This window comes from Nestor notabilis, unplaced genomic scaffold (assembly GCF_000696875.1).
Source record: "Nestor notabilis isolate BGI_N333 unplaced genomic scaffold, ASM69687v1 scaffold21037, whole genome shotgun sequence".
NCBI classification, from domain to species: Eukaryota; Metazoa; Chordata; class Aves; order Psittaciformes; family Psittacidae; genus Nestor; species Nestor notabilis.
The window spans coordinates 31,186-49,976 of NW_009937172.1; the positions used below are offsets into that span (position 1 = coordinate 31,186).

An 18,791-nucleotide genomic window follows, 5' to 3' on the forward strand; every position below is an offset into this window, starting at 1 on the left:
TAGATACACTAACATACCATCTCACTGCCTGCGTCAGGTTGACTTGCCGGATCTATTCAAACAGAACCAGGTCATGCATGTCAGAACCATAGAATGGTGTGGGTTGGAAAGGACCTTAAGATCATGTAGTTCCAACCCCCCTGCCACGGGCAGGGGCACCTCACACTAACCCATGTTGCCCAAGACTCCATCCCACCTGGCCTAGAACACTGCCAGGGATGGAGCACTTATCAGTTCTTTAGGCAACCTGTTCCAGTGCTTCACCACCCCCACAGTAAAGAACTTCCTTATATCTAACCTGAACTTCTACTTAAGTTTGAACCCACTACCCCTTGTCCTATCACTACAGTCCCTGATGAAGAGTCCCTCTCCAGCATCCTTCAGATATTGCAAAGCTGCTGTGAAGTCTCCATGCAGCTTCTCTTCTCCAGGCTGAACAGCCCCAACTTCCTCAGCCTGTCTTCATATGGGAGGTGCTCCAGCCCCTGATCATCCTCATGGCCCTCCTCTGGACTTGCTCCAACAGCTCCATGTCCTTCTTAATTGACACCAGAACTGTACACAGTACTCCAAGCAGGGTCTCATGAGAGCAGAGTACAGGGGCAGGATCACCTCTTTTCACCTGCTGGTCATGCTCCTTTTGATGCAGCCCAGGGTACAGTTGGCTTTCGGGGCTGTGAGCGCACACTGACAGCTAATGTTCAGTTTCCCACCAACCAACACCCCCAAGTACTTCTCCGCAGGGCTGCTCTGAATCACTTCTCCGCTCAACTTCCTCAAGCCCTGTACATATGTCAGAGGCCTGCCTGGCCCAGAATAGCAGCAATGGTGCTGCTACTGCACACATCATCATCAAGCTTGTCTGTGTTCAGAGCAATTGTGGCTACAGCTGCCTCTGGGCTACCTCTCTGCGAAGTCTCACTGCACTTGCAGGAACAAGGCAGCATCTCCTTACATGCAGAAAGTGACAGCATCCCCAGTTGTCATGTTCAGGATGACAAAGTGGTTAACTATGGACTTGTGGGTGTCAGCAAAGCTGGAAGTAAATAGAATGCATTTCTCTTGAGAATACTGGGAGCTAGAAGATGCCATTCTCCCAGGGATGACCTGGGCCACACTATCATGCAGCAGAGGTACTCACTGTCCTCCTCTGTCCGCTGCTCCACACTTAGTGTGCGCACTTTGATCTTCTCCAGAGCTCCAAGAGGCCGCCGCGGGTTCATAAGGCTGACGGCTGCTGTGCTGAGGAAGCGGTTGGCACGGCCCAAAGTGGGGGAGCTGAGCCAGCCAGGTCTGGCAAGAGTTCCTCCAATGGCCAGGGCAGCAGAGGGACGCTGAGACTGAAATTAAGGAAGAAACAGTTCTAGTTGTTTAGCTGCCCACTATTCCTCCCTTATCCCTGCAAGGATGTTGGTAAAGATGCACAGTGGTCACTGGAAGGTGAGCAGGTACCTTCCCTGTCATGCCTGGGCCAGCAGTGCCAGGTTAGCAAATAGATATTCGTTCCTGTAAGGGCACATTCCAAGTACAGGCACCAGCTCTGCAAGCAAAAAGCCGTTGCCTTGCACCCTTTCAAATGCAAGCACCAAGAGCTGCCATGGAGGGGAAGGTGCATAAGTAGATCAATGGGTAGTGACAGAGCAGAGCAAAGAAAATTTTACTGCTCAAACTTAGCACATCCAGGACTTTACTGATCTGCAGCAACCCTCATGCAAGTGAAGCTGTTTATCTGGTTGTCCATGGACTGTTAGAGTCCTGTCCCAGACTGTGCCTTCCTGTAAAGCAAAGCTTTTCTAGGCAGAGGCTGAGCTTGCTGTGCCAGCACCAGAGTCCCCACAGGGGAATTACAGTAAATCCTGGCTCACTTGTGCTGCTGATGTTGCTGATTCCTCATCTTCATCGAGATCGTCCATAGTCACTGCCTGCAGCTCCGCAGGGTCAATCAGGACATTGGCTTTTGCAGCCAGGTCATCTGCATAGACCACACCAAAGCAGCTGTGAACACTGGAATCACTCTTCGCTTCCCATAAGACAGCCCTAGGGTCATCCTCTTTCCTACTTCTTGGCAGTAGAGGAGGATGCTGTACCAGAACAAGTTCACCTTCCTCCCAGCTTTCTTATGTGGCATAGGTCTGCCCTTGCTAAGACAGCAGAGACCAAGCAGCAATGGGCACTGCTCACCCAGGACCCATTTCTGTTCCTGGTCCTACCAGCAAGAAATAGATTAACAGAGGAACCAGAGGACAACCATCAGGACCAAAATGAATTAGCACAGGGAAGGAAACTCAGGGCCTGAGACCATTTTTAAGCACCCAGTTTTTCAATGCTCTCCCATGATATGTCCCCAAGTCACTAGGACTGTGACTCAGACCAGAAACCACTCTCAGGTCAGAGGAAGGCTGTGCTGATAGCTATGCTGCACAAAGCCTGAACGATGTGTCCTCTAATCCATAGCCTTGCCTTAAAGCTGGCCAGGAAGACCTTGGTTAGAGACCAGAGGAGATGACATGGTTCTCAAGTTAAGTAGTCTAATTTTGAACAGCCAGGGAGCAACTTGAGACAGGAAAAATTTTCCGAATCTTGCAAACACACTGGGGAAGGAGAAGGGAGATCTGAACTAAAGGCAAGTGCCACATGAGCCAAAACCCAGAGACAAGCCAAGTCCAGTGGAATGGCAAGTGGTTTCTAACCTTCCAGATGGGAAGTCTATTCTGTGAGTAACATGCTGCATACAACCGCACAGCTGCAGTATGTACACAGGGCTGCTCTTGCTTGCCCTGAGTCGTACAGCAAGTAAATCCTGGACATCCTTCACACCCAGCATAGCCAGGCAGATGGTCAGCTCTTTGACAGCTCCCAGCCCTTGGCTGTGGTGCAGCAAGAGCACCACACCAGAGAGTACTGCCAGATTACTCCACTCCATCAGCCACATGCCCCATTCAGGGATATAAACAGTAAACTGCTAACTTAAAGGATGCTCAAACCAAGAGGGATGGTGTCTTCTTCAGCATAACTTGCATCTCATTCAAATTCAAGTCTCCTTTCCTTAAATTTAATCACAATTCATTACCCACAGCTCCCTCCCTCCCTGGGATGTCTCTTGGGTGAACTCCAGCCAGGATCTGGATGCAGGTATTGGAAATAAGACCATCTACCTTTCAGAGTCTTCTTAAGATGAGACAGGAGACCTCCAAGCCGCTGAAGGTCAAAATAATCCACCTTGCCATTATAGAAGAGTTGAGGAGGGACATACGCCTCTAAAGCAGACAAGATTTGATTTTTCCATGAGTCACATACTCAGGATCCCCACAGACATGCAAGTCCTCCTGAGACAGACCCCAGGACTAATATTCAGTGACAACTTTCGTTGTCATAAAGCACAAGCCATTAAGGCAGAGGTGATTTCCACAGTGAAGCAAGCATTAGATCCACAAAGAAACAGAAATAAGCCATGGCCATTGACAACAAACCTCCCAGCACTTCCTTCCCCCCAGCCACAATCACTGGAGGAAACTGGATCATCAGAAACCCCAGAAGCTCTCCATCTCACTACTCTAGCTCTGTCACTTAGTCCCACAAGAATCATTAAGACACTTACTGACTCTCAAGAAAAGGTTAGCCTAAAGTAAGAAAAGGGAATGCCAAGCAGATCATGGCAGGACAGGCAAGGCAGGGTTTGAAGGTGGGAAAGCAACTGGCACTGATTTGGTTTCCCCTTAATCCCACTGTCTGGGAACCACAAAACCAGGCAAATATCTTCCCCTAAACTTTGACTATGGGATCACTGAGCTGCCCTTCTACAGACTCATAATCAATACTGGACTCTGCTCCAGAGCAGATGGGGAAACAGTACAGGTGCCCCTTTGCAAGTGTCAGGTCTGGATGTTTACTGGAACAGGTCTGCACGTTTACTGGAATAGGTCTGCACACAGGAATTTCCCAGGGTGACTGGGAACTATGGAAACAGGGTGACAGAAGGCTCAGGCATCCATGAAAAACCCATTTCCAGCATCTTGGAGAGCACTGACAAACTTTGTCCTAAACACAAAAATGCCTTCAAAGCTTCTCCTCCAGGCCTTACCTTCACTGCTCACTGTGGCTGGGGTTTTCGCCTTGTGGCCATCCCAGAAGAAACGCAAGGCAGCAATAAGGCGGTGCAGGAAGCACACCATGTACTCTGGCGGGCACAACACAGTCAAGTTCTAGGGCAAGAATGAGAGTTCAGCCATCAGGGCAGGTGTGAAAGTTCATCTTAGTCCCAGTGGACACATGGTACAGGCAGAAACTTTGGTGTTCTCAGCCTTGCTAGCATCTCTAGCATCCAGCACTGGTAGAGAGGCCAGCCCTGATGGTAGGAAGTAGTTTCCACCTCTAGAAAGTCCTGGTCACTGAAATAACAAGCTGGTCTGACAGAGGAGGATGGATACCATGTGCTCTTCATGAAATACGGGGCTGATCATGAACACAAGGATGCAGATGAAGAAAAAGTTTCCTGCAACAGCAGATGCCTACCCAAAGCTGCAGCCCAACAGCCTGCTCCAGGGCCAGAAGAGTCCTTCACCCAGGCAGTGAAGAGGATAACAAAGCCAGCAAGCCAGCTGTGGCAGAGCACTCCAGAGCTGGGCTCCCCGAGAGGTTTTAGGAGGTGATTCAGCTCCCACCTAAAGCTGTGCCCAAGAACCACCTTCCTACAAATAACTGCATAGGACTTGGATAAGATGCCTGGTTTTTAGCCTTAGATCTTCTCCCCACTCTCTGCTATATCTTGACCTCAGTTATCCATTGCTGGAAGCAGCCTGGTCAAAAGGGCTGAGCTCTCAGACTGAATGAGAGTTCAGGTGAGGCTTCAAGGGACTTCAAGGTGAGGCTTGAGGGAAGGCTGACCTTCTGACTTACCCCTCTATTGCTAGCGTTTTCCTGAAGAAACTTGCGGAATTTGTTTAGGAAGATGTATCTGGAGGCCTCCCCCTGGCAGGAGGAAAAGCAGGTGGTAAATCTATGCCTTACAAGTCCTGTGATGTGGGAGATACTGCAGTGAAAGATCCACAGAGCACTTACCCCTCCTCTATCCTTGTTGTTCAGCAGCAGCTTCAGAATCTGAACCTGGAGACCTTCCACCACTAAAATGGAAACACATTTGCCATCAGAAAACAAGCACTGGAGAGTAACTACCCATACTAACCCCAACTGCAGTACCCTGTCCCCAGGGGAAAGGCCACCTCCTCTGCAGAGGGGCCCAGGAAGAACCAGTGCCTGCAGAAAGCTAATCGCATCACTGAGAATTTTCTCCCCCACCACCCAGCAATAAATTCATCCACATAAACAATGCCCCTAAAGGGGAGGCTGGGTTTGGTCATGCCTCATGATGGGATGCTGCAGGTCTGTGTACCTGCCTCCCAGCACTCATAACCCTCTACCAGATAATGGCATGAATAGCCCCCACCTCTGCAGCACAGCCCATCCTGGCATGAACACAGCTGGACTTCATGTTGTGAAGGGAACTTGGAAACAGCACAAAGGTTGGTCCCTTTAACTGAACAAAAGGTTTGGGATCTTGACAATTTCCCTCCTTCCTCACAGACCTTCAATGCGTTTCTTGAGCCGCTGGCAGCCTCTTTCATATGCCCGCCGCCTCAGCCTCTCCTCAGCACTCTCCTCCTTCACGTCCTTACTCTCCTTGCCCTGGTTGGGGGACAGACACTGATTACTAGCAGAACACTTCACAGGGAAAATATCTTGCCAAATGGAGTGCAGAAACTCCGTGAAACAATGTGCCAGTGTGTGACTGGCAGCACACCTAAACAGGCCTTCCCTGGCCTTGTAATGAGTAAGGACAGGAGATCTTTTGAGGATGTCCTGAAACCCATGTCGACCTGGAATTCCTTAGATGCTGCGAGGTTTCATTCCAGATCTGTTGTCCCTTCCGGGTCCTAAGCAACACACTCCAAACATCTTTTCTAAGGTGACAGTAAAGATGACAGGACAATGGACAGGCTACAGCTCTCAAGGATGCACCAGTACTAACGCAGCTGGAAACATTGGGCCATCCAATTTCCTCAGCCAGAAAACGATGGGACAGCAGTGCATAGAATTTCTTCAGCCTGCTTAGTGGATGTGCCCTTACTCACCTCCTTGGTGAAGCGGTTTGGCCACCACGTGGTGGGAATGAGCTCCTGCAAACCAGCCTCCTCCACACGCAGCGGGCTCTTAATGTAGAAGAACACAACAGAACGGAGCACATCGAAGCTGCAGCCAAGTTAAAGCAAGCACAGAAGCTGTCAGGAGAAAGTACAGGGCATGTTCCCAGAGCTGTAGTGAGAGATTCCTTTCCAAACAACCACTCAAAGCTCTACCACATCAAGAGCCCCCTTCTCCTGGGAGAAGCCCCAGGCAGTTATCACAGCAGCTGCCCAAAGGCTAGCACAGCAGCTGGACTGCTCTGAAAGTGTTTTTGCTCTAGGGACATTAGAGAGGTCAGTCAGGCAGAAATGAAGTTCTCTGTGTGACTAGGATGTGAACTATATGACACTGCTCCACCTCCTCAAAGCAGGACTTTGTAGAGAATGGTGTCAGACTGACACAGGAAACCTGAGAAATTAAAAATTACTTCTCAAAGATAGGGTGGCTTCTGCCTCCCAAGACCTGCAAATCCTTGAAGCCTCCTTGGCTGCATTACTGAGGCAGGGAGAACTGAGACTAGGAGGCACAAAGGATACAGAACATTGCTGAGTAAGTATTTTCTGGATTTCTCATGCTTCAAGACTGCTATGGTGAGCCGGAGGTAGTGAATCTAAGGAAACAGAAGAAGCAAAAGTGACTCCATCTGCAGAAGAGGCTACGACTCTCCAACAGGTCCAATGTGACAGAACTGCCTTCTCTAGATCAAACAACTGCAAACTCCAAAATATCATGTACCTTTGGTCAAGGGGACATAACAGAAGCTGCTTAGTCACAGATTCCTGGGGATTCGGAAGTGCAACTCACTTGTAATCCCAGGTCTGGGATGATGGGAGAGAACCTGTAAGCCCGCAACAGGGACATCAGTAGCTGCTTGAGGCACTCGTGCACTTCATACTCCTGAGAAAATAAAAAACACATTAAACAGCAACAGCACCAAGTAGGGAACAGCTACAATTCCCAGAGTGTGATCTTGCAGGGAACCATTCACTTCTGATCTGAAAAAGCAGGCGCTCTGAACCCACAGTGGCTGTCCATCTGACTCCATAGGAGAGTCCAAGCAGAAGTTGGTGCCATCGCTTTGCTACAGGGAAACAAGTTTCTGCACTAGTAAAATAAACCCAAAAATCATCTAATAAAAAGCCAAAGTCTCAGGTCCTATTTAGCTGGGCAGTCACCCATCCTCATATCCCCTGAGTCTGCCAAACATACAGTCTTACAGAACAAACTCAGAAAGGTGAGAAGTTCCTCATATGCAAATGTGATGCTGAAATTGTCTTTCTGAATCCAACTCATAGCCAAGCAGCAGTGGTCTAGTGCCCATATCTGTTAATTGTTACCCCAAAGGACAGATATGCTGGCTCCAAGCAGATTTCTGGCAGTGACTGGCTCTGTGTAACTACCCCAGCTCTCCAGCAGCAGCAGCTTTCCAGTGACTAGTAAAGGCTGCCCCAAACAAGTGTCCCTGGAATGAGTGACTACATCCAGCTTGCACACAAAGGGCCATGGGAAGTTGGAGGCTTTTCCCCGCAACAGTGCTGGAGGTGGTGAAAGTGAAGTGCCCATTTCCACCCCAGTCCTGCACACTGTGATCTATCTCCTGGGGCAGATGGCCCCACAGGACCTCCACAGTCACGTAAGGATCAACAACACCCAAGAGACCAACTAATTTCTTACTGATAAATTTGATCAATTTAAATTGATAAATTTAATTTTTAAATTAAATTTGATAAATTTGATAAGAAGCAGGAAGTTACTCAATATCACCAGTTCCTTTGGCAGTAGGAGAAGCTTAGAAATGCCTTGTAACCTCATTGCCAGTGTTGCCATCACCAATTATTCAGTACTGAACCCTGTCCTCAGCACAACCCCCTCCCAGCACTTCCTTGTGATCCCTAGGGAAGAACCAGCACCCTAGCAACTCACCTCCATAAGAAGCCACATGAGATCCAGCAGCTGCTGAATAAGGGGATGGGCCTCCACTGCCCCTCCTTGCTCAAGGATGCTCAACAGGAAGGTCATGAGCACATCTTCCACCAGATACACCTTGCACTAAGACAGAGAGCCATGTTACCAGTCCTCCAAGACACAGTCACCTCCAGAAAAACCTGAGGTTTACCTCCCCTTGCAAGCACAATAAAAGTCACCTACAGAAGCTTTCAATAGATGGACAAAACTCACCAGAAGAGGGGAGAAATAATTGAATATGTGGGCTAATGTAATCAACACTGTGGGTTCTCCCTGCAGCTGCCACATGGACGTCTCCTTCTCCACAAGCTTCCCCTCCTGCAATGACAAACCCAGAAAAACACACAGGTTGGATCCAGCCCAATCCACCCTTACACCAGCAACTGAATGAACCAGAGGGCTAGAGTGGCCACTGTTTTTACAGGCTGACTGCAGTAAAAACCTTGAACATGGGAACTTAGGATGGCAAAGCAGCCAGGCCCATGCCTCTGGAGAGCTGTCATGCAGTCCAGGTGTCAGTTACAAGATTTTTTCAAAAGGGTTTTAAGTGTAGATATTTCCCAATTTGTAATGGGGAATCCCTCCAGAGGGGGTCCGCTGGTAAAGCAGGTCTCCATTCAAGCCACAACCATAGAAGATGGCATTGCCTACACTTGGACATAAGCTGATTATCTCTCAAAGTAAACAAAGCCGCAGCCAAAGCAGTTCTCCAGACAGACCTGCCAGAATTTCACCACATCACTAGGAAATCAGTAAAAAGTCTAGGATATGAAAAAGCTTCTTTCAAGGCTGCAAAATTAAATCCAGCAGTTCTGACCCTGACAAACACCACTTCTTGTATACTGTGAATGAAACCTCATAGGACTGAGAATAATAAAGCCCAGTATGATTTAAGTTAAGTCCTGGAACTATCAGGAATCCTATTTTTCAAGCCAACATGCACAGCTTATGCAAAAGCATACAAACATTTAGACTCCAAGGTATGTGGAAACATCTGAGCTGTCAGCATATGCTGACAAGTGCAGAACCACATTTCCCCGTGTTGTGCCCCACAGATCCACCTAGTAACAACAGCTTACTGTCACATCTATTCCAACATGGATCACATTCTTCAAGTAGCCTAGCAGCTTGTGAGCCTTCACTAGGTCTGCAACAGGAGGATCTTGCAAAGGGCAGTAACCTTCCACTGGATAAGTAAGCAAGTGTTAAGGTAAAATGCAATCTGATCCTTTCAGGACTTCATTTGTTAATGCAAGGAAAAGACTGAGTCTCTATTTTACTTTATACCCACACATGCACCAGTCACAGTTCAAACCTCAGTGCCTTCTAAATGGATGATAAGCCACAAGCTCTTATCCCCACTTCCTCAATATTGCAAGCAGCAAGCATTTCACACCACACTTCTGTCATGAGAAAGACCAACAGAAGCCTCTGCTACAGCTATCAGCAGGCATATCCAGGACTGCTCTGACAGGAGCTGCAGGTTTCAGCAGCTGTCAAGGCAGCAAGCAACACTAATGTCATATCAGAAGTTCCAATATGATGTGAGGTAGGAAAGACCAGTGGCCAAGAGGCTCAGCAGCACAGCAGTATGAGGGTTTCCAAAACTGGACAGTGAGACCCTTGAAGGATCAGAGTGTCTGAGAACAGGTAGCCCCAAGCTGCAGCAGTAGCTGCTCATTCAGAGCTGAAAGCAAATCTCATTTCAGAAGCTGTCAGGGACCAGCACTGGTGTTTGTGTACCCTGCAGTTCTGCTCCAGCTGAGGAGGTATCTGATTCTTCTATCCCTGACCCTGCTGTGCGCACAAGTGCCAACAGAAGAAAGTGACCTGCAGTCAGGTATGTATATTCTGCAGCCTCCAAAGATGGTCTCAGGACAGGTTCTTCTCCCCTCATACCTCCTCTCCCCACACATAAAGGATATCGGAGTGGACGGCTTCCAAAGTTAAAAGCCACAGACTCTTTGAATGAGAGGCTGATGGCAGGGAAGTAAGCCATTCCAGCACCCCTCGTGATGTTATCAAAAGCAGTCCCCAGAGATATGCCGTTCCTGAAAGAAGGAAAACCCACAATATTTTAGTCACAGCAGGAGGGTTTTGAGGTCAACTGAGCAATCCAGGTATCTGTGTTCCCCTCCCAGCAATGTGCCAACACGGACACACCAGTCAGTCTGCCTCCCATCACTCTTAGTCTGGCACACATGCAAACACCACAGCTCTACTGAGTAGCAGCCACAAGAAGCACAGCAATGCTCCTGTTTTCATTCAGGCAGGCACTGGAGTCTGCACAATGTGCAGAGCCCATGGAGCTTCAAGGGCAACCCAAATCCTTAGAAGATAACCAGTAGGTCATTTGAAAACCAGGTGAGATTTTTTGCCTCATCCATTTATGTTGGTGGAGATAGAAGGGTAATGTTCTCAATCTACTCTTCTCTAACAGATGACATGGAGTACCTAATAGTTTTAAATTCTATCTGACTTGTCCAGGCTGTAGTTTAGGGCGAGGGAACAATTCGTATTCAGCCTGGCCTCTGCCCATTGAGCATGGGAGTTGGAGGCTAGAGATTCATCAGACTTTCTACAGCTCCTTGTGAATCTAGGACAGGCAAGGTCCACACCAATCACAAGAGCAATCAGTGTGGTTCAGCCAGCTGTAGTATTAAGCATTATAAGAGATGCTCTCCCCTCCAAAATCCTAGCAAACTTTGTAGCTTGAACATCTTTCTGTCAAATGCTCCCACCTCAACTTAGGAGACTCAACAGCCCATTTAGATGGTTTCTGAATATAATGCAGAAAAGCAACAGGATGGAACTACCAAGGAACTTAAAGGGGAGAGGGCAGAAATAGGGTTTGGCAACCTGCTAAGCAGTGAGGAAACCTTGATGTTTCAGACCACACAGACATCAACAAAGCAGGGAACTGGGCAAAAATGCTTACAAGCAGAAAGCAATGGTGCCCTCATCAAGGTCTATCAGACAGCTGACGATGTCTCCTGCGGCCCAAGACTGCAGTAAAGGGAGAGAAAAGGTTAAACATCCAGCGTGTTCCCACATCAAAAGAATGACTGAAACCCAACCAACCCCTTGTGATTCAGGGTTGAAGAAGAGAGAGCTCCTTCTCACTGCAGTTCAAATAGAATTTTCTAGAAGCTGCATATAAGCCACTGATTGGGATCTTTTTCCTTCCAGCAACAGAAACATGCAGAAGATCAAACATGTATTTATCCCAACACTGCATTATCTTCTGGTGTGCTACAGAGAACCAGAACATTCCAGACACCACCAGCAGCACTATGCTGGGAATCAGTCTGCTGAGGCTGCTAAACAAAGCACCCAGATAGCATGTCCAGCATCCCAAAAGTACAAACAATTGTTGGCATACAGCCTCTCCAAGAGCAGACTGAAGCTGGGAGGGCAGCTGGTGGGCATTCCACAAGGCCCTGGAGAATCCAATAAGCAGAAGCCACCTGTTTTCTTCTTCCTCTGCATCCCGTTTCTGGGAGGACAGCTACTCACTTTGCCATAGTTGGTTGTAGTCACGTTCCACTTGCGCACCCTGTTTCCATCATATGCATATGAATCTGGTGTATCTCCAACTCCTTCCTGCACCAAAGTATGAAAGAGGAGACTCAGACCAGACCAGACCAAGCATAGGGGATCCCTCTTATCGCAAGGGCATCTTTAAGGAGGAGACCAAAGCAACTGACAGCACACATGTTCTACCTGAGAAAAACCCTCATTCTAGGTATAAATTCAGTGGCCTTGTGATCTGTGGCTCAGAGAAATACACCACTTGCTACTCATTTTTGGGTCAGAAGAAGAGTACTGGTGTCCTACACTTCTAATTTCAGTCAAAGCAGCACTGAAGGATGATCATCACCTCCTCTCTCATGTTGCAGAGTGGCAAGTTAATGAAACTCTGCACCTGACATCCCTTCCCAGCACCAAACATCCCAAGAGCTGGCCTGGGCCTGCACCTCGTGGGCAGAAAAGCCCCATAGCATTAGCTGCTGAGGGCCATCTCAAGAGCCTGGCTGCCAACACTGCAGACCCACACCCTCTCCAGAGGTGATGCCAGTGGTCAACACTTTGTAGCTATGTACAGCAAAAGCACAGCAACACACACAGTGTACAAGACTTTCACACTCTGCACCACTCTCTGGACACAGACCAGAGAGTCTAGTGAAGATTTCTAAAACAGCAGACCTGGTATTTCTAGTGTGTGTGCTGGGCACAACACGCCAGCAGGGCAGGAGCACAGCACCAATGCAATGCTCCACACTGACCTAAGAAGCAGTAGAGGAACACAGAGCAACCCTGTGCCACATGCAGCAGTTACACTACCTCCTGATTAAACCTGCAGTTGAGAGTACACCAGCCAATCTGCATGAGCCCCTGGGAGGAGATGAGCACCTCGTAAATCCATTTCCCTGAAAGAAAAAGATGCCACACAGTGAATCCCTGCTGCCTGGCTCCTTGTTAGAGAAGACAAACCTGACGCTGCTCCCACAGAAATAAACGTGATACTCAAAGGAGCTTTGGGACATCCCCAGCATACCCCTCCCACCTCTTCACTCCAGCATCACACAATCCTCCACCCTTCTGACTTCCTGGAGAAGCCAGTGGATGAAGGTGGGAAGAGAAGGCTCAAGATCTGAAACATATTCAGGATTTCCTGAGCTCTCTAGTTCTGTAACTCTCCATACACTCTTCACGGGGTCTTTTCTCAACACATAGCTGGTTTATCTCCTTACCTTTATACACGCACGTTGTGGCCCTGATGGACCCAAAGTTACTGTGGCCAATCACCTGGACCAACAAACAAAGGATATTTTGAAGTCAGGCAAAAAGGTAGGTGGAGAGCTATTCACAAGCACAATGGGACATCTTGTCCATCCCAACAGCTGTACTAAGAGGCTTGGGAAGCCATTCAGGTCCTTCCCACAGCTCATCCCTATTCAAGGAACCCTCGTGAAGCATGCAGCACGGCAGCAGTACAAGGGCAACATTGTAAAGGACAGGTTCCCAGTGAGTTGTGACAGGTATTCAAAGATGACTACCTGTGGGAAAGACATCTGAAACCTGGACAACTCAGAAAAACCCTATAGATTGAGGGTGTCCAGAGTAAAGGTCACGACTGGCAGGTAACATGCTGCCCAGAAACTGAATCCTGTTAACTTCTGACTCTCTCAATCTCACGACAGTCCATGAGGAAGAGATGAAGGTAGCAACAAGGAATTCACAGGCAAGTCAGTCTGACCCAACATGAAGGTAAATTCCAGGTACAGCCAAGGTAAGCTACAGCAGGTGGTTAATGGGAAAAGGGAGACCAGGGCAGCCTCCTCTGCTAGAGGTAAAAAAGGATACGTAGATTAAGGAGGGAATGAGCACAGGAACATGGGATGTTTGTGCTCAGTGAAGGGGTGAAAGGAGTGCAGAAATCGCTCAAGTAGGAAAGGATTACACTCCAGTGGATTCTTTCCACTGATTTACTGCATGAGGAGCACCAGCTAAGGAGCAAGCAGGAAGCTAGTGGAAACAAAGGAGAAAGGATAGCCTCAGCTTCAGCCTCTAGCTACCAGAAGGGAAGGAAGGAAAAGGCAACCTGCTGAAGGGAGGGACAGGAAAACTGGCTGCTGGCCTTTGCTTATAGCCAAGCTCTTCAGTGAGCCCTTGGGCCAGGGTAAACCTTTCACTCCATCGCAGCTCCACTCAGAGCTTGCTGAGACTTAGGGGAACTGACAGACACACAAGAGCTCATTTCCTTCAGGATCCTGCAGCCTTCTGGGTAGACTCCATTTACAACACACTACAAAGCCAGTGGCAGAGATCTGGTACAAAGAACAAACCAAGAAACCCCAAGTGCTTTTAGTCTCACAAGACCATTTTCTGCTGCACCCAGCACCACACTCACCCCAAGTAAGTCATCATCCACCAGCAGGAGCCCCTCAAAACCGCTTGTGTGGTCCAACACCACAGTAGAGGGACCAAGCCGGCCCTCTGCTACCTGATCTGAAACAAGAGTTGCAGAAAAAACTCTTAGGGAAACTTGCGCAGGGTTTAACAGTACACCTGATGAGCGCCTCCAGCTAGATCTACAACAGCACCTCGATTCTGCTCCAGTGGACGAAGACTAAACTAGCATTACCCATGCTGGACCATGAGAACCTCAGGAAAGGAGACACCAGTGACATTTAAAAGGAAGTTTTCACAGCAACACATGACTTAGCTATGCAACATGCAGGACACATGCTAAGTTTTCCACATCATATCAAAATCTTGCTTTGGCAAAATTTAAAAAACAGACTAAACTCTGAGCCAAATGTTTGGCCAAAATATCAGACTTGGATTGCAGCCAGCAAGGAAAGGTCTTTTTAGGAGAGGAGCCAGGTTGTATCCTGCCACATCCTGACTCATTCAGGGAAATGGATGCTAGCAAGAATACAGGCAACAGCCCGAGGCCCAAAGGGAATACTTACAGTGGAGACCGATATGAACAATTGTCAAGAAGCCTCTGCATTTCCCACTTAGGAAAGCACTGTGTGTTGCCGGTCACAGCAACGGCTCTGCGTATCATTATCAGTGAAATATCTCCAATGTTTGCCCCAAGACTGCTTTCCCAGGCATTTTCACCTAGAAATATGCCCCCTCCATCCACCAGCAGACCTGCTCCAAGGCTGGCTGATAAGCCCCTCACTGGCAGGATTTAAAGGTACAGTAAATTAGAGCACAGAAGGGCAGAACAAGGCTCATTCAGGGAACTGCCTTTCATGATACAACTTGTCCTCCCAATTAAGTGGCACAAGAAGAAAGCACAAACTAGATGCTAGGTGTCTCCTACCTCGACTGTCTTCAGAGCCACTCTTCTCTGCTAGCAACCGGTCAAGGTGCTCCTGCAGGTTCTGGAAGGTCAGGTGCTTTCTGGGAATAAACATGCACAGGAGCTCTTCAGAAAGTTCTGTCTCCAAGTTTTAAAGAGTTGCAACCCAGACACAGGTGTCTGCACAGTCCTGTGCTGTGAGACACGAACTGGGAAGTTCCAACAATCCGTGTTTCTTGTGATGAACCAGAGGAATTTGCTGCCCAGCGGATTGGGGCAATGAACGAACCAAGGACCAAATATAGCGTGAACAACCAAGCAGCTAATAAAGGATCTCAGAGTCTTCAGTTTGCTCAGGAGTATTTTGTGACAGTAAGAAAGCATGCTTTGGCAACAGCCAAAACCATTTTGTTTTCATACTGAGGAGAAGTCTCTCATGCACCCTCTCCAGACCGCTGCTTTAGAGAACTTTCTCATACTGCCCTGAGTTCTCTCTCTTCAAAGCTAGCTCACTTAGCTGTTCCTTGTAGAAGAGCCATCCCAGGCACCTGACTTGCTCTTACTCTTCCTCAAAACCTCTGCAGCGAGACCAGAACCACATGGTACTCGAGATGAGGGTAAATCACAAATTTATTCACAATGATTCTCCTTATCCCTTCCCTAACAATTCCAGACTTCCTACTTTCTTTTTCTGACAGTATGTCACCCCAATCTCATTCCACTGCAGTAAAGATCAGCCCAGAGCCCACCATTCTATGCACAATGTTGAGGCTGTTCCCCTTTAATACATCACTTTGCACTTCCCTGTGCTGAGCTGTATAGATCATTTCACTGTGCAGTCACTATCAGACACCTTAATTGCTCTGAATTGCTTTGTAACAGTAACAATCCTTCCCACCTCATGCTCTCTCCCTTGCCAAGTCTCCCAAGGATACATGGAACAACACAGGTCATGTTGCAGGTCTTTGAGGAACCGCAGCAGAGCCATCCTTTTATGTGAGTCGTTAGTTATTTCTATCCCTGTGTTCTACTTACAAAGACATCTGTGGAACAATGTTCCAGGACTAGAACTTTTCCTAAGACTGTGGTGAGAGACCTTTTGAAAGCCTGGTGGATGTGAAGATGCACAGAAGTGGAATCAAAAAAATCAGTTTTGGTTGGCATGAGAGAGGGTGCCTTCAGCAGAGCAGCTTCATCAGAAGCTAGCATGGACCAGGAGTTCTGGAAGGAGGTTAGAAGAGCATGAGACAGCCAGAGAGATGTCTGCAGTGAGCTCCTCTGTGAGGCATTTAGGCCTCTGAAGACAAGATGACATACCATAAAAACAGCTCTCATATGGCGAATGTTATTTCAAGACTTATTTGACTGCTACTGGGCTTTCTACCAAACAGCCAAGTCCAGGCAATAGGCTGGAAGGTAGAAAGAAAGGAAAAAAGAAAGAGAGACCAATTCAACAAACTATCAGTTCTGTGCTTTCAAGGCATTAATCACTAGGCAAAAAAATTTGAAATACTGATAACCAAAACACTCAGGCAGATGGAATATTCCAAGGAATGCTGGCAGGAGAGCTTGTGGCAAAGTAACTTGAGCCGCTTTGCCTCTCCCCTGCCATAAGCCTCACTAGCCAAGAGTAGATCGGGCTAAGAGCTATTTTTAGCAGCTCTGAGCTCACATTTGAACTGGCAGTACTAAGTATAGCCCGTGGAATGTGAGCCCAGCCACAGTGCAGCACAGCCAACCAGCAGGAACAACATGCCTACCTCGCTCTACCACAGTCACACCTGCCCTTAACCTGTCTGACTTGCTTCTGGCAAAGCAGCTAAATGCAAGGGAAATTTTTCTCGGCCAAAGCTACAAGTTTCTGGGCTACAAGGTGAAGGAGAACTGAAAACAAATAAAAAACCGGACACTAAACAGGAATTCTGTGGCTCTTTTCCTTTGCTGACTCCTAATAATAAAAGTACCAATGGTTCCACAGCCTGAGAAATTCATGGTATTCCATATATCAATAATAGCCTTGACTTCAGTTTACAGGGCACTGACAACTTATTTTTCATTCCTGTACCTAAAGCCTGGGCATTTTGTACTTCCTTACAAGTAAAGAGGGAACAGAAACAGTAAGGTGAATGCCTACCTGCCTGTTTATCTCAGAAAAATTGCCTAGTGATTTTGCGAATGGGTTTTTTTTGGTGCAAAAACAGATCTGAAGAATCCTTCCTAGCAAGCCCCACAATTTGAAAAAGCCATTCAAAGGCGAGACCCAAGAGTCATTTCTAGAACTCGGTACTGCCATGCTTATAACAAAGATCACCGCGTAGGGCTAAAATACCTTTCCTTCCACCACAGTGGTGTGTATCTGGGGACTGATATAGCATCACTTGCCACCTAGTGAATGAGAAGTCCAGTACCTGTAAGCAGCTGCAGGCTGGTTCCCATCAGCACTGGTAAAGACGCGATGCAGATAATCATTCAGCAGCCTACTGTTCACGATCCCTTGTGAAAAACAGAAAGGAAATGAGCTTAGGGAGGCAGGAGGTAAACTCAAACATTAGTTTCACTCATAAGCAAGAAACTGGTAACTATGGGAAAATCATCTTTGAGTTTGCAGATAACAGTGGAAAACACAGCTTCAAGAAGTCAGTTCTCATCTCACTGTCTTCACCAGCAGCCTTGGAGTCAGCATTATGGGGTGCATCCCCACAACAAGGGCTCTTTCCAATTTGAGCTGCTCTACAATAGCAAATGGGAGGCTGTAAGTTGGTCCCCACAGGTGCAACTACATTCTCAGGAATCCCACTGGTGCAACAGTGACCTCAAATTTGTGGTCTCCTTTGACAGATTTGTTGTCTCATAAGCACAGTTCTGCTGGATTGCTGAGTCCAAGGGAAAACAGACTGCCTAGCAGGTACCAAAATTTCCCAGAAAAGGATTAGTCTGAGAACTTGACAAGCTGTTCATCCTGGAAGGGGAACTCCCTAAATCAGATGGACGAAGGCAGGCAACAACACATACTCCAGCCTCACGAGGCAGTGCTGCGTGCCAAGGAAAGGGCATTGTGTCGTGACTTTTTGAAGTCCTCATTATTATAGGAACATCCCTCCCAAAATCTCTTCTCAGTTCAGGGATTTACTCAGTTTCTGCTCCACCACACCTCACATCAGCAAGGTAACTGCAACTGGAAGACAGCTGATCTCAAGTGAGGCAAGGGCCGCTCACCTGGTTCACAGCGGTCCTCCTTTTACCCGGCACGTACAGGCCCATACCTGTGACCTTGGACTTCTCTGGTGCGGCGCTCAGCCTGTAGTTCTTCCTCGAGAAAGCAGTCCCAGCACCTCTCGACGTCATTCTTCACAGGCACCACTCCCAGAGCGGACGTAAGACAGACAGACGCCTAGAACAAAACTGGCTGAGGAGGATGCTGATGTACCTGGATTTAACAGCTGGGGTAAGCCAAAACATAGCCAGAGTCCTTGCACTAATGACATCGTACAGGAGCCCAAAGCCAGCTAACTGCCAGCCCTGCTCTCAGCCCCGCCCGTCCAACAACCCCAGATCTTCCCAAAGCAGAACAAGGTATGAAGCCACACTCGAGACACCACCACCACACACCCGACTCCAGCCAAGGGCACAGGCAGAACTAAGCCAGAAATAGGCAACCTTTGCACCAAGGCTGAGCCAGAAGCACTGAGCCAGCACAGGGTTGCAGCTACCACCGCTGCCAAACACCACCACAACTGGCCACCGCATCGTGCTGCTACTCGTGTCCTGAATAGACACCTCTGCCTTCCTCTCCCGCACTGTATTAAGAGAGACACATGCACCTGGT

At 48.0% G+C, this 18,791-nt stretch overlaps 1 protein-coding gene across 2 annotated transcripts in view; it reads right to left on the minus strand.

Annotated features, from left to right (window-relative positions):
- The window catches only part of RNF123 (ring finger protein 123), a 47,387-nt gene extending 28,995 nt beyond the window's left edge, over positions 1–18,392 (minus strand). Inside the window, exons 1-22 of one of the 2 annotated variants that reach the window (XM_010018702.1) lie at positions 18,229–18,392; positions 17,374–17,458; positions 14,987–15,066; positions 14,060–14,157; positions 12,900–12,954; positions 12,490–12,575; positions 11,662–11,748; positions 11,084–11,151; positions 10,071–10,196; positions 9,225–9,339; positions 8,359–8,463; positions 8,104–8,229; positions 6,985–7,077; positions 6,717–6,790; positions 6,129–6,246; positions 5,583–5,682; positions 5,059–5,120; positions 4,897–4,968; positions 4,082–4,202; positions 3,156–3,257; positions 1,866–1,972; positions 1,142–1,334 (exon numbers count right to left, since the gene is read on the minus strand). In XM_010018702.1, the coding sequence (XP_010017004.1) occupies positions 1,142–1,334; positions 1,866–1,972; positions 3,156–3,257; positions 4,082–4,202; positions 4,897–4,968; positions 5,059–5,120; positions 5,583–5,682; positions 6,129–6,246; positions 6,717–6,790; positions 6,985–7,077; positions 8,104–8,229; positions 8,359–8,463; positions 9,225–9,339; positions 10,071–10,196; positions 11,084–11,151; positions 11,662–11,748; positions 12,490–12,575; positions 12,900–12,954; positions 14,060–14,157; positions 14,987–15,066; positions 17,374–17,458; positions 18,229–18,310 (2,155 nt within the window). In that variant the 5' untranslated portion in view covers positions 18,311–18,392. Of the gene's footprint in view, positions 1–1,141; positions 1,341–1,865; positions 1,973–3,155; positions 3,258–4,081; positions 4,203–4,896; positions 4,969–5,058; positions 5,121–5,582; positions 5,683–6,128; positions 6,247–6,716; positions 6,791–6,984; positions 7,078–8,103; positions 8,230–8,358; positions 8,464–9,224; positions 9,340–10,070; positions 10,197–11,083; positions 11,152–11,661; positions 11,749–12,489; positions 12,576–12,899; positions 12,955–14,059; positions 14,158–14,986; positions 15,067–17,373; positions 17,459–18,228 lie in introns of both variants that reach the window. The other variant, XM_010018701.1, reaches the window with a different exon arrangement.
- Positions 18,393–18,791: the final 399 nt, after the last annotated feature.